We start from the raw sequence: 14,299 nt of genomic DNA on the forward strand, positions 1-14,299 counted from the left end.
TTTTTGTTCCACCTCGGCTTCCGTACAAACTCGTCACTCGTACGCATTTTCAGTAGTCCCTTGCGTGTCTTCCCTGCTGAAGTAGCGTAGCTGCTAGAAATGTGAATTCCCCAGTGTTTCTAATTCTAATCAACCTTTTGGTCAGCATGAAAACAAGATTCACCACCGTAGATATCAGGGCAGTTATTGCCGAGATCACTGCAAAGTAGGTGATACGTGTTATTACTCTTAGCCGAGTGGCTAAGCTAACCACCGTTAGTATGGATGTGTCCACAAATGTTGATCTTGCGTTTGTTCTTTCACAGCTACATTGGCATGAGAGTAAACAACGTGTATGATATCGACACCAAGACGTATCTCATCCGTCTGCAAAAGTAAGGACAGTTTGAAAAACTTTCTCCACAAGTTTCAGTGTCATGGTGTTTCCAATGGCTTAACGCTCTTCAGTAAAGTAGCACTGTCACGTTATAAATACACATTATTACATATATAAAAACGGCCTGAAGTTTGGGATTTCTTTGAAAACACACTTTTAAGTAAGCAAGTAGCAGTGTGGCCCAGTCATTTATAAGCTAACCATATGCTTTGTTCTACATATGTAATTAAACAATAGCTGTCATATAAATGTAATGTGGTGGAGGCGAAGTATCATGTGACATGAAACGGAAGTACAGCACCTCCAAATTAAAAAATTAACTCAAAAATTCTACTTCATTACATTCCACCACTTTCAGTCACTTTGTATAACTCTGTGTCACATCTTTGTCCCAGGCCAGACAGCAAAGCTATTCTCCTGATAGAATCTGGGACTCGGATTCACTCCACAGACTTTGAATGGCCCAAAAACATGATGCCTTCGGGCTTTGCAATGAAAGTAAGACTTTAAAAAATCATTACTGTGTATAATTTGACTTTCATGATTCAAGTCCAGATTTCACTGATGATCCCATACACACTATTGTTTCCTTGAAGTCCAGTGTGATGAACCAGACAGTTTTACAGTTTTTTTTTCATATCCATAAACCAATGTGATATGCCAATATCGGAACACGGTTCTTGTTATTGTGATTTCCATGTATTTACGTATTTCTGTGTTGGTTGTAATAACACTGAATGTTTAAAGCAACTTTCTCCTTAGTGTCGAAAACACCTGAAGTCACGGCGGTTGACCCAGGTTAAGCAGCTCGGGATTGACAGGGTTGTTGACATCCAGTTTGGCTCAGATGAGGCTGCCTACCACTTGATTATTGAACTGTATGACAGGGTAAGAAAACATTGTGAAATCTGTATATCAAACTTATAATCTTCTCAGCCTGGACCCAGAGCCGTGACATTAATACATGTGTTTGTGTACATGTGTGCTTTTGCTGTTTTGTCCATATCCATCTTCAGGGTAACGTCATTCTCACAGACTTTGAGTACACCATCCTGAACCTACTGAGGTTTCGTACAGCAGACGCAGAAGACGTTAAGATTGCCGTCAGAGAGCGGTACCCTGTGGAGAACGCCCGACCCGCTGAACCTCTCTTCAGTTTAGACCGGTAACAGCAGCTTTACCTGTACTTGTTGTGTTTGTGGACTTCCATCAGAATTCAATAAACATGTGTCACTCTTAACCGGTGAAAAAAATAATTATATCCTGTAACTTTTTTTGCAGACTGACTGAAATCCTCAGCAAAGCATCAAATGGAGATCAAGTCAAAAGGGTTCTGAACCCTCACCTTCGTAAGTTGCAAGGCAACAGTTCTGAAATGTTAAACTGAAGCAGACAGACTTGAGGTTAAATGTATTATATTTATTTCACCATGTAAACAAACAAACTGAACTTTGTTTTGTGTCCTTTCCAAACACCCCACCAGCGTATGGAGCAACTCTGATCGAACACAGTTTGATAGAGGTGGGACTGTCGGGCTCTGTCAAAGTTGATGGTCAAGTTGATGCAGGTAACGTAGAGAAATAAAAGTTACTGGTTTATGGTTAAATGCCGTAACATACCAGTAGATATAGATTGCTTTAATTTGTAATGGATTTTCTTAATACAGTATTTCTTCTGACTGCTTTTTCAGTTGCCCCTAAAATCCTGGAAGCCCTGCAGATTGCAGAAACCTATATGGAAAAAACAGAAAACTTCAGTGGCAAAGTAAGGGATCTTACATTAGCATTCTTTAGTTCTTTGAAATTCTGTAATAGATTGGTTATATTTACAAACTCTCTGCTCTGTATAATTCAAGGGATACATCATTCAAAAGAGTGAGAAGAAACCAAGCCTAACTCCTGACAAACCCAGTGAAGAACTGCTCACGTATGTCTAGTTTTTTTTAATGCACAATTTGTACCTATACCCACCCATTTGTGTAGTCATTTACATCAGTGATGTCTACTTTCAGATATGATGAATTCCACCCATTCCTCTTTGCCCAGCATTCAAAGAACCCGTATTTGGAGTTTGATACTTTTGATAAGGTACACATTGGCATGGCAGCTCATTTATTATTTATTTATGTATGTGAATTCACACTTCTGGCTCGAATATTATCTGAATCCAATGCTGTCCTATCACTCAGGCAGTGGATGAGTTCTTTTCTAAGATGGAGAGTCAGAGGATTGACATGAAGGCCTTGCAGCAGGAGAAACACGCTATGAAGAAGTTGGAAAATGTGAAGAGGGACCACGAGCAGAGGCTGGTGGCCTTGCACCAAACACAGGTCAGTATTACTTCCAATCGTAACATTTTTCCGATGTAAATGCTTCACAGAATGACTTCTACTCACCCATTTGTATGTATTTGTGCAACATGAATATTGGTGTTAAGAATACACAGAAATGTGCAATAGGACATTCAGCCATTTCATCTCCACATTGCTGAAATTCATAAGGTATTGTGTAATGTATTGCAGGAGGTGGACAGAATAAAGGGTGAGCTGGTGGAGATGAACCTGCCTGTGGTAGAGAGGGCGCTGCAGGTGGTGCGCAGTGCACTGGCCAATCAGGTGGACTGGACTGAGATTGGCACTATCGTCAAAGAGGCACAGGTGGCTGGTGACCCGGTGGCCTGCGCCATCAAGGAGCTGAAGCTGCAGACCAACCATATCACCATGCTTTTAAAGTGAGAACTTCTGAGACAGAAACTTAAACGCCCACAGCTCTGATTATTGTTTCACCATTTGGCTCATGTGTGTCTTTTTTTATTATTATCTAGGAATCCATATATTTCTGAGGAAGACCAGGGAGAGGAAGAGAAAAAAGATGTAGTGGAGGAGAAGGGGAAGAAAAACAAAAATAAAGACAAAGGACAGAAAAAGTTGCAGAAGAACAAGCCGACGTTAGTAGATGTGGATCTCGGCCTGTCGGCTTATGCCAATGCCAAAAAGTAAGTGGACATGTATTCCTTTAGACATAGAATTAAGCATTCATGTGGTGGTGTTTTTTATAACTGATGGGCCCTGTCACTGTGATTTTTAGGTACTATGACTTCAAACGCAGTGCTGAAAAGAAAGAACATAAAACCATAGAAGCAGCAGGCAAGGTAAGACAGCTGTTTTATTTAAACTCAAGATTTATTGCAGTTTAAAAGTTATGGCGACAGCAAGGAACATCAGATCAAAGCATCACCTCATAAAACATCACATTAAGAGCAAAACAAGTATTTGTGTTTCTAAAGATCATTTATAACCACTTGTAAGTCATCATACTTTTGTATACTGTTAAATGTTCTTCTACTTTCATTGTCATTCAAGGCTATGAAATCTGCAGAGAAAAAAACACAGCAAACACTGAAAGAGGTGCAGACTGTGACCACCATTCAGAAGGCCAGGAAAGTCTACTGGTGAGACACATACAACCATATGTGCCGAATACATATTCAGATATATAAAATACTGTATCAGAGGAGCCTTTCATCCTGTCAACCATTTCTCCCCACTTGGCAGGTTTGAGAAGTTTTTGTGGTTCATCAGCTCAGAGAATTATCTCATCATCGCAGGAAGAGATCAGCAGCAGAACGAGATCATTGTCAAACGCTACCTCCGTGCAGGTAATGCATAAACTTATAATACATTATCTTACCTTGAAAAAGTAAGTTCCTTTTTAAAATAGAACTGTTTTATCCCCTCATTTGTGCCTTTACTGTGTCAGGTGATATCTATGTTCATGCCGACCTCCATGGAGCGACTAGCTGTGTCATCAAAAACCCCTCAGGTCAACCTGCACATTTCCATCCACTATTTGACCTTATGCTTTCAGTTTGTGAACATACTTGATTTCACTTTTTCCACTTTGTCTCTGCCCTCCTATCTTCCGGCTGCAGGTGTCCCCATCCCTCCTCGTACCCTGACAGAAGCTGGCACTATGTCTGTGTGCTACAGTGCGGCTTGGGATGCCAAGATCATCACCAGTGCTTGGTGGGTTCATCACCATCAGGTGACAATGTTCATTCATACAATTATCATTAAATGATGTATGGGGAATTATGTACTCTACCATCACATGTTCCATACAAAGTAGCATGTTTTCTGCTAACAAGCCAAGAGCAGAAGTATATTTTCATGTGTTTGCTGTTTCTTTATAATCATCATATTGTAAAACTGTAATTATTCTGTAATATATTTAATACATGTGCAACATGACTCACCTTAACCTTAAAAGTAATCTTTTTCCCTACTTTTGATGGTCTATTGTTGCATTCCTTATGGTGTTCATACACTAGTGGCAAAAACTCCACAGGGCAGAGTTGCATTACAGCTATAAAGTGTGTTATCAGACATGGGAGATTAAAATAGACTACAAGCAGCGACATGCTTAAATCATAACATTGATATAGTAGAACGGTTGGCATTATTTTACATTAATTAGCGGTAATATCTTTTATCTTTGTTTAGGTGTCTAAGACGGCTCCCACTGGAGAGTACCTGACCACTGGAAGTTTCATGATCAGAGGTATGATATGCAAATTTAAAGTGTCTAGATTTTCTGAAGCCCCAGAGGAACATATAAGAAGTGTAACTGCTAATGGCGGCATCTAACGGAGGACCTAACATTCGACATATTGCTCTCCAGGAAAGAAAAACTTCCTGCCGCCTTCGTATTTGATTATGGGCTTCGGATTTCTCTTCAAGGTAAATACCATCTTGAGCTGTGAGTACACGTTTGATCCTTCGCCTTCAAACATTTTGGTTTCACGCTCGTCTCTGTGCAGGTCGATGAGCAGAGTGTGTTTCGGCACCGAGGGGAGAGAAAAGTGAAGACCATAGAGGAGGACATGGAGGACGTCGCATCGAGAGCTGCCGAGCTGTTGGAGGAGGAAGAAGAGCTGATAGGTAGCAGACACAAAAGGAATGACTTAATTCACTGCATATGCAACAACTACAACCGGGTGTTGGAGCTAACTCTGTTGCCTCGCAGGTGATGACAGCAGTAATGAAGATCCGGAGGAGGATAGACCGGCAGGAGATGGAGGGATGAAAAAGATGACTAGAAAGGTGCTTGAGGGGGAGGATGGTGCGAGTGGAGAACTGGCCGCTGTTCCTGAAGAGGACAACATGGAGGCAGAGAAGAGCGGGGAGGAAAAGGAGATGAAAAATGAGGAGAGCGAAGAATTTAGCTTTCCAGATACAACCATCTCCCTGTCTCATTTACAGCCCAGCAGGTAATGTTACCGCTTCAATGCTGACACTGTAAAAATGACGCGGTCTTGCCCACCTTTCTACAAACCTAATGGTTCAATCATTGCACAGAACAATGGATGGTACTGAATGAGTCTCTCCTTATTTCTAGAAATACTCAGAACCCTGGTTTCAAAAAGGATCCGAGCACTCAGGTAATTTGTGGCTTAGCCACAATGAGTTTGGGACTATCTGTTATATTGAGGTTTTTCTTCTTTCTTTCAATGACTATTTAACAAAAAACAAAATGAGTATAATCCAGACTCCAACAGTTTTGTGGTAATACTTTTTCCCCTTATTTCTTCTGTTGCTCAGAGGGATCTTTGTCTGGTTGAACCATTGTACAGGGTTTTGTTCATACTCGTGTTGATTAATTGATTTCTTTTCAGGTTGAGGTAGACTCACAGGGGAGGAAACACGTGACTGCCAAGCAAAGAAGGTAATTGAACGGAATAAAAGACAATCTTACATTCAACATGTACTTCTTCATGTTAAGCTTCTCCCACTAACTTGAAAAGTTTTCATTAACAGGTAGTGTTAAGACAATTGGTTGGTTTATGAAAGAAAATGTAACTTGTGTTATGTAAAATACTTTATTTAATTACTATGTCTGTAATTTTCCAGTCAGTGATACAGTCAGGTGTTTTCGTCTTTCCCACTAGAGAAGACAAGAAGCCGAAAAGGGAAGATTGCGACACTGAAGAGAAGACTGAGATTTCGTCTACTGGACCAGCAGCTGATCCGGGGTCCAAAGGTGGAGGAGTTGCCTCCCAGCAGCCACCGAAGAGAGGTCAAAAGGTAAGGGAGGAGTTTGATAAGATAAGATGTTCTGTTCTTAGGATCAAATGTAAAACAAAGTAATACAACTCCAACAAAGCAAGTATGAATTTGCAAGTCTTTCCAATGGAGATGCAATTTACCATAGAAGAGAAAATTACACTTAAAGACTAACACATACATTTAAAAGGGATACAAGGGACAGTGATCAGTTCTTTAAAAACACACTGTACCTATTGTGATGCATGTCAGTGTTTTCATTTGGTGACTCAATTTTGAACTGTGACTGATCAAATACTTCAATCCGTGTCGTTTTTGTGCGTATTCTTACCTTGTTGTCACTGCAGAACAAGTTAAAGAAGATCAAAGAGAAGTACAAAGACCAGGATGAAGAGGACAGGGAGCTGAGGATGCAGCTGCTTGGGGTGAGGATGAGTAGAAAACTACCCTCTGTGCAATCTTTACAATGTTCTGTCCAGTGCAACAATTTTAGTAGTAACTGCAACTCGAGTCAACACAGTTGTCATGTGCACAGTCCTGGAGACTGACACAATGAATAATGGTGAAAACGCTTTCCTTCCGTAGTCAGCTGGTTCCGCAAAGGAAGAGAAGGATAAGGGGAAGAAAGGAAAGAAGGGGAAAGGGAAGGGGAAAGACGAACCTGCCAGGAAACCAGCCCCTCAGAAACAACCCCAGAAACCTCGTATTGAGGAGATTGCAGCACAGAAACCAGAGCAGGCAGTAGCAGTGGAGGGCGATGAGGAGAGACCGCCTGGCGAGGGAGGTCCTGCTGAACAGGAGGACAAGGTACGAGACACAATGAAGAGCCAATACCAGTGTCTGAAATGTACTATGTGTGTGGCGATGCCTGCCATCTTTGTTTCCTATGTCTTGAATGGTCTTCTCTTCTTCAGGAAGATGAGGTGGACCAGGACAACCCCGGAGCAGAGGTGGGTTCTTAATGTGAACTTTGATAAATAATTCTTATAGTTAATAGAAAGAAACATGTATGGACAGTATTTTAATAATTCAAAGAACATTTGAGGGATTAATGAGTGTTAGTTAAGGGACAGTGTGCAGGATTTGGTGGTATCTGGTGGTGTGGTTGTACATTGCAACCAGCCAAATAGCCCTTCGCGCCCTCCTCCCGTTCCAAGTCTGCGGTAGCATGAGCCACCGAATGCAAATTTAGATGGCTGCTGTTAATACACCGGCTCACATTTGTAGTAGTCTCACATTTGTGTTGGAGAACTATGAGCCCTGAAGGTAACATACATGTTAGGTTTGTCTATTCTGATCTAAACAAGATGCTGCAACACGGCAGACTCTGAAGAGCCACTCCCTATGTCGATGAGAAGGGGTCATTTTCAAGCAACAAAAACACATTTGTTTCAGGTGGTTAGGATGTGAACATATTTATGAATATGATATTCAATTCCTGCAAATAGATCCCCCAAAATGCTACACAGTTTTTTTAATACACCAGTAGGTTTATGACTGCATTAGTTCAACTTTGGTTTGCCTTTGTGCTGCCCCAGGAAGCAGAGAATCTGCTCACCTCTCTGTCGGGCCAGCCTCATCCTGAAGATGTGCTGTTGTTCGCTGTGCCAGTCTGTGCTCCGTACACTGCCCTGACCAACTACAAGTATGTGCAATTCATCTTCTAGTGATCAGGAGACAAAGGAAACCTTGCAGGGGCTAAATAATGTTTTCTTGTTAACAGACATAAGGTGAAGTTGACACCAGGTTCTCAGAAGAAAGGAAAAGGTAAGAATAGTGATCCATTCGAATATTCAGAAAGCTTTTGCTAAATGTTTTTTTACATGGGAAATTGTTTTTAAAAAATATGTATTTTTCTTTGTTTGTACCAGCTGCACGAACTGCAGTTTTTAGCTTCATGAAAGCCAGAGATTCCTCAACTAGAGAGAAAGACCTGTTCCGCAGTGTCAAGGTAAAGAAGTTCACTGCAATTCTTTACGACACATAGTACTATACTACGATCTCTTATGTAATTCACAGTATAGCATGTTTTTTTTTTCTTAAAAGTTTAGTATAACCCTCATACCGGTTTTTATAAATACATTTTACATGATATTTCTCATTTGAGTGTTAACAAGTATTGGAAATGCTGAAATTATTGGTGGATTTACAATTAAAAAAAGAATCTGTACTTTTGCTAATCAAAAGATTATTTGCTTATTAAATGTATGTATTTGTAGCTTTTGTGTGAGTGCATGTAAAATAGCTTTGGGTGTTGGATAAAATAAGTCACTCAGTTTGTTTCTCTTTATTTTACAATTCAAACGGTTTCCCCTCTGTCACTCTGTGTTGCAGGACACGGATCTATCCAGAAACATGCCAGGCAAAGTTAAAGTGTCTGCTCCAAACCTGCTGGCTGCCAAAAAGAAATAAGAGATGAATTAACACAACTCTGGGACTTTGATGACTTTACCTACATTTCCAGCATGAGAAATCTGATCATCACAGTACAGTTCCCTTGTCAGGATATCAATATTGATTGTCTCTTAGTGGGTCTTGAATTAGTTTGAGATGAAAACATGTAAATTAACAACAGAACAACATTAACTGAACAGAACTCACGGTACGTGTTTATTCTTTGAGTAAGAATGAAAATGATGCATTGTATTCTACAATAAAAAACACCAAGGGAACATTGTGCAAACCAGGCAAATACAAACAAAGCCCACCGACATTAGGCATCTCAGTGCAATGTGGCTCAACATCCAATACACTCGGCGTATTTAAGTTATTGATTAATCAAAATTAAAATGCTACCGGAGCCACTCATGACAGTTTTAAAAGGCTTCAAAAGCCTCTTTCAGAGTAAAGAACCCACATTTCCACAAATATATAAATACATTTTATATAAATACAAATTAACATTTCTGTAGCTTCAGAGGAGATAGTCTAAGCAACAAAGCACTAGTTTTAGGTCTGTGAGGACTTTACTATAGACGATTTAGCAAACACCTGCATTAAACAACATGCCAAACGTAGGTTATAGCAGTCGTTGCAGTAACAGGCACCCTAACAAAAGAAATCTGTTTCAGCCTCGCACCACTGTGTTTAGTGTTAAGACATTAGACTTCATTTTATACATTTTTGAAGATGACCAATGAAAACCACAATTCCAAGAAGTGAAATATGTGCCATATGTTTGTTTTAAAGGACTATACGGGATGTGCTTTAAACTTGAAATAGGAAGCCCTGTCCCCTTTCCAGACTGTATGTTCACAGGGTTTCCTTCAGTGGTCGTCATGCAAAGCTGATCGTGAGTGGGGTTTTCTATCCATATTCTGAGCAGGTTTATACTAATGCACTGGCTAGCGCACTGTCTGAAATAAAGATGAAATTTATTATATAGTTGTGGGCACTAAAAAGGTCCAGTGTGTAGAATCTGGTCGCACGTAAGATAAATTGATTCCGTACAGAAGTAGGAATCAATTTATCTTAGAACACAGATATTCCAAAAAAATATTATATTTAAACTTTTCAGAAGGAATAATGAAAGAAGTCCTGCTTAAAAAAATATTTTAGCAAGGAAATCTGAACATGAACCAACCCAAACTCACTGCCACTCCATGAAAGGTTCTACTTGCTTTGCAAGAGTTTGATGCCTGTAAGTTAATAAAATGACAAATTAACACCTTTGAGGATCAACTATAAGTCAGGACCCATTTCCAACAGCCACACAGCTGTTCACTATAGCGTCGAAATTTTTGTTTATGGGTCCACACACACATGAAACTAATGCTTCAGTAGGACTACCAGCTTTGAGAGCAAAACTCACACCATCTTTACATACATACATATTCTCCTGTCAACTTCTGGACAAGACTGACGGCCTCCTCTACGTCTAAGAGCCCAGGGTGTTGACGCGTGCCATTCTCTGTTTGAGGCTGTGCAGGAGGTGTTTAGGCAAGCAGTCCCAGTAACTAGACAAACGCTCCCTGTGCTGCAAAACGGCCTCCATACAGAAACTGGCAGATGGAGAAAGGAAAATATGAGAACAAAATCGTTCAAAGAAAGAAAACCATCTCAGCTTCAGATTTAAAATAAATTCATACTCACCGAACTAGTGATTTGGGCTGAACGTTGAAAACCAGTAACTCGTTGCTGTGAGCCTGTCAAATAAAATAAGTTTAGTTCAATTCAGTAAAAAAAAAACATTTACTGTATGTGATATATTAAGATAGGACTTGCAGCTTACAGCTCTGTGATGAGATAACAGGTTGTTGGCACAGCCTCCAAAGACAAACACCTCTCCATCAGGACCAGAGCACGCTGTGTGCCACAGTCTGAAATACACACAGCACAATGTCAAGAATGGTCCACATACAATACGTTTCCTCACAAATGACTGGTCATCCCCAGGGTCATTTCGCTGAAACTTATCGTAAAAACTAATGTTTGTTTGCATGTAGATTAAGATGTGATTACCTCGGGCTCTCTGTGTGACTGTGTTTAAAATGCTTCCATTCATTTTTGCTCACATAGTAGAGCCAAGCATCACCTGAAAAACAGAAATCTGTTAGACAAGCCATTATTTTGAGGTGGCGAGGGATTATTTTTGATACTGCTTAACAAGTGTCCGACTCACTCAGTGTCTCTCTGTCTGTGGTGAAACCTCCAAATAAGAAGATGTGGTCTGGTGACACAGGAGTGAAGGAGTGCCAAGAACGGCCTACCGGACCCTGCTGGGGAACGCTCCTACGACAGGGTCAAAGGTGAGCATGTTCAAAAAGAACAGGTAGAGGAAAGATGTAAAAAAAAAAAACACCACTTACATTTCATGCCACTCCCATGTGTCTAGGTCAATGTAGTACAGGTCGTTTAGTCTGTAGTTCTGTGGACCAAAGGAGATGGGAGTTGGACTTATTCATTTCACAGTGAACAGGTAGGTAATATCAACCATATGACACCCATATCTTGAAATCCTAGTTTTTATTTTCTTACCTTGTACCGCCCCCCAAACACATAGCCTCTGTTACCAACTGTGGCGCAAGCATGAGCTGCTCTGGGTGACGGGGTGTTTCCCTACATCCGACCATACCAGAGAGAGAATAGATCATTTCAAAACATTGTTGGTGTGTTCATTCTAATCATCCTCAAGCAAAAAGCTTATGACTGGATAATGATAAGAACGTGCTTAAGCTACGTGAGGTGAAATTGTTAGCGTTTTGCATGCGTTCACCTTGGTGGTGGGCTGGCTCCATGTAGATGTCTCTAGGTCCAGGACGTGGATGTGGTTGTTCCAGCCACGTCCTGGGCTGTCCCACTGCAGCAGCAAACAAAAATACATCATCATGTCTTTACAGGAAATAAGACACTCCAGCTTTCTTTTGTCTAACTTCCAAGGAGATACTTATATTTTAACTAAAAAAGATTATAAATAAACACTGACAAACGATGCAAGTTTTTGTTTACAGACCACAAGTGAAGACGATTCATCATATTCAAAAGTCCCTTGATGAGTTCCTTGTGCGGCATCGCCGTAGCCTCCGAAGAATATAAGTCTGTGGAAACAATACAGACAATTCTGACTAAAAGTCAGTGACTACTCTTGTGCATTTATTTATACCCATGTTATGGTTAGTGTGATCGAATGGCTTAAACTTAACAGTCCCATTAACATGCTCTGACCATACCGAGATGGGATAAAAGTGTGCATGATGTTTACATAATAACTTAACATCAAAATCCACAGGGAAAAACAGGTTGTCAATCCCTCACCTATTTTTCTGAACCCAGCACCCAAGCTTGTCCTTGCAGGATGGAGGAAGTCCTTTAAGATCCCTCATTTCCTCCCAAACAAGGCTGGGAGCTCTCAGGGGCAGGCGATAGATCTGGAAAAGCACAACACAAAACACAGGCGTTCTGAAATATAAATCGCAAAAAGTAAGTCTGTAAGGTCTGAGACATAAATATGAAACAATCATGTTAGAAAAAAAGAAAAACAGAGGGTGTAAAGAAAGGTGTTTACGGTGACTGTACCCTGTTAGTGTTTCCCCTGGCGTGATGACCTCCAAATAAGTAGAGAACTCCATCGACACACACCCCACAGCTGCCTGACATGGATGTGTGCAGGTTGCCTCCAGCTACATGCTTTGTCCTGTGAACATTCAGGTGTTTGTTTTAAGTTGTCTACTTTGCATGTAAATCCCGTGAATCCAGTGCTGAAAACAATGGCATCAATATGCAACTTAAACATAACAGCTATTACCATACTCCAGACTCCATGTTGTACATCCAGATCTCATTTCTCGGCAGATACAAGTCAAATAATCCGTGGTTTTGAGCATTCTTGTGCAGAGGGAGAATGTATTTTTAAGGAAATGTGCAGATTGCAGTATTATATATGGCGACAATTGCCGAGTTTTGGACATGTATCTAATAAACAGGCTTACCTTATATCCACCCCAAACATACATGGTGTTTCTGTCAATCACTGCTATATGACCGCTGCGCTCAGCTGGGGTATCCAACTCAAACGACTCTAACGCTTCGGTGTCCAAGGGCTGTTCATCCTCGACCTCTTCCTCCTCCTCATCTTCCTCCTCCTCCTCCTCCATCTCGTTATTGACCAACCAACCAAACAGTCGCTCATCTTCATCTTCGTCCGGCTCCTCCATTCTATTGTCCATATCAGTCTCTCTTGTCTCCTGCCAGGACAATACAACAAGAGTGAATCTTTTTGGTTGTTGGCGATAAAACCCCAGTTCAGATTGCTCTAATAAAATAACAAATGGGTTAACAGAAAACCACCCACATTCAAAACGCTAGCTTTAAATAGCAGGAGCTTACTTGTCAGCTGTTAGTTTATGAGAATAAACAATGTTCTTTGTGTCTAAGTTACAGAGTTTCTACAGACATCAGATCCTCACCTTTAACTTTGTGCTCCACCTTTATTTAGTCACTTTATTCGCGACAGCTATCGCTAGCTAGCATAACGACTGCTGCTGACCTACTTTAATTGCTTAAATATTTAGCTTACTATATCAATGTTACTGCTTAGCTTCGCTTTGATGTTCAGACGTCGTCTCACTGAAGGCCCAGACTAACTGGTATCTATTATTTAAAGTGCTCTAAACTACTTCGGTTGAAGCCGTTAGCTGCACAACGTTTGTGAACTCTACAAAGAAGTCCAACGAGTCGGCGGAAGGATTTCTCTACAATTATATTCGTCGCGTTGGTGTCGAAGATAACCTGCGTATAATTAGCTACAGTTATTGGGTTAAAGACGAATTGCACCCGTTGTTACCTTGTGTTGTCAAATGTTCGGTTTTCCTGCAAATTTGAAAAAGAGTATTCTACGCCATTTGTTTGAGGTCATCACAAGAAGCGTTCAATGTGCATGACCGGAAGTTGTCGACCTTCTAAATCCGCCATCTTGGTGAGGTCGGAGCAAAACAAAAAGTAAACCTCATCAAAAAAAAACACAGCAGAGTGGTAATCTACCTTTCTAGCTCAAGGGGTTAACGCCTCTCAGGTCGTCGGTGCTTATATTGAACACGTTTAAGTTACACAGTAAAGTGTTCCACAAAGACTCCTCCGAAAAATGACCTTTACTTTGAAAATCCTTTGTCAAACAGACTTGATTAATACCCTTGTTTACATTAATAGACTATTGCTTGCAGATATGAAAAATAAAATATCCTACTTTCATGCTGAGTGCAACCCTAGTTCACACATTGCTTGAATAAAATAACAACAAATGGGTAGACAGAAAACCACCCACATTCAAAATGCCAGTCAAAAGTAAAACTATAGATTATCATTTAAGCAATACAAGGTAGACTATACCGTTTCAAAGATTGCTCAATAAAGGGCTGATAGTTGTG

At 40.5% G+C, this 14,299-nt stretch overlaps 2 protein-coding genes across 4 annotated transcripts; one reads left to right on the forward strand and one right to left on the reverse strand.

Annotated features, from left to right (window-relative positions):
- Positions 1 to 23: 23 nt before the first annotated feature.
- LOC137787616 (ribosome quality control complex subunit NEMF) lies at positions 24 to 10,085 on the forward strand. Its single transcript, XM_068580244.1, has 32 exons — positions 24 to 205; positions 306 to 374; positions 772 to 874; positions 1,139 to 1,264; positions 1,393 to 1,541; positions 1,658 to 1,725; positions 1,860 to 1,943; positions 2,067 to 2,140; positions 2,232 to 2,302; positions 2,388 to 2,463; positions 2,565 to 2,705; positions 2,898 to 3,106; positions 3,200 to 3,370; positions 3,463 to 3,526; positions 3,738 to 3,826; positions 3,930 to 4,033; positions 4,135 to 4,197; positions 4,307 to 4,419; positions 4,878 to 4,935; positions 5,056 to 5,114; positions 5,195 to 5,315; positions 5,401 to 5,644; positions 5,773 to 5,815; positions 6,050 to 6,099; positions 6,323 to 6,458; positions 6,785 to 6,862; positions 7,023 to 7,244; positions 7,352 to 7,387; positions 7,976 to 8,082; positions 8,161 to 8,204; positions 8,309 to 8,388; positions 8,772 to 10,085. Exons 1-32 carry the CDS (start codon positions 147 to 149, stop codon positions 8,847 to 8,849), a joined length of 3,189 nt encoding a protein of 1,062 aa, XP_068436345.1. The 5' UTR covers positions 24 to 146; the 3' UTR covers positions 8,850 to 10,085.
- klhdc2 (kelch domain containing 2) lies at positions 8,710 to 13,915 on the reverse strand. Of its 3 annotated transcripts, none has more exons than XR_011077665.1 (15): positions 13,343 to 13,679; positions 12,866 to 13,120; positions 12,682 to 12,761; positions 12,453 to 12,570; positions 12,192 to 12,304; positions 11,890 to 11,974; positions 11,653 to 11,736; positions 11,415 to 11,495; positions 11,246 to 11,304; positions 11,059 to 11,168; positions 10,899 to 10,971; positions 10,669 to 10,756; positions 10,530 to 10,582; positions 10,264 to 10,438; positions 8,710 to 8,832 (listed from the first exon to the last, which is right to left on the reverse strand). XR_011077665.1 is itself a non-coding variant. In XM_068580248.1 (15 exons), exons 2-14 carry the CDS (start codon positions 13,100 to 13,102, stop codon positions 10,315 to 10,317), a joined length of 1,305 nt encoding a protein of 434 aa, XP_068436349.1. In that variant the 5' UTR covers positions 13,103 to 13,120; positions 13,343 to 13,678; the 3' UTR covers positions 8,710 to 8,832; positions 10,268 to 10,314. The 3 variants fall into 3 exon arrangements, 2 of the variants coding, with proteins under 2 accessions (XP_068436349.1, XP_068436350.1); XM_068580248.1 differs by having other exon boundaries at positions 10,268 to 10,438; positions 13,343 to 13,678; XM_068580249.1 differs by lacking the exons at positions 8,710 to 8,832; positions 13,343 to 13,679 and adding an exon at positions 13,720 to 13,915 and having other exon boundaries at positions 9,020 to 10,438.
- Positions 13,916 to 14,299: the final 384 nt, after the last annotated feature.

The sequence above is a fragment of the Clinocottus analis genome, unplaced genomic scaffold (assembly GCF_023055335.1).
Source record: "Clinocottus analis isolate CAN_PGR_092001 unplaced genomic scaffold, fCliAna1.0.p SCAF_17, whole genome shotgun sequence".
NCBI lineage: Eukaryota > Metazoa > Chordata > Actinopteri > Perciformes > Cottidae > Clinocottus > Clinocottus analis.

What these genes read in the sequence shown, in the direction of transcription:
- LOC137787616 (XM_068580244.1), top strand. Translation starts at nt 147, where the DNA reads ATGAAAACAAGATTCACCACCGTAGATATCAGGGCAGTTATTGCCGAG. An exon ending in CCTCTCTTCAGTTTAGACCG is followed by an intron (nt 1,542 to 1,657) that starts GTAACAGCAGCT and finishes CTTTTTTTGCAG; the next exon opens with ACTGACTGAAATCCTCAGCA. An exon ending in CAAACGCTACCTCCGTGCAG is followed by an intron (nt 4,034 to 4,134) that starts GTAATGCATAAA and finishes TTACTGTGTCAG; the next exon opens with GTGATATCTATGTTCATGCC.
- klhdc2 (XM_068580248.1), bottom strand. Translation starts at nt 13,102, where the DNA reads ATGGACAATAGAATGGAGGAGCCGGACGAAGATGAAGATGAGCGACTG. An exon ending in CCAGGGGAAACACTAACAGG is followed by an intron (nt 12,305 to 12,452) that starts GTACAGTCACCG and finishes GTGCTTTTCCAG; the next exon opens with ATCTATCGCCTGCCCCTGAG. An exon ending in CACAGACAGAGAGACACTGA is followed by an intron (nt 10,972 to 11,058) that starts GTGAGTCGGACA and finishes TCTGTTTTTCAG; the next exon opens with GTGATGCTTGGCTCTACTAT.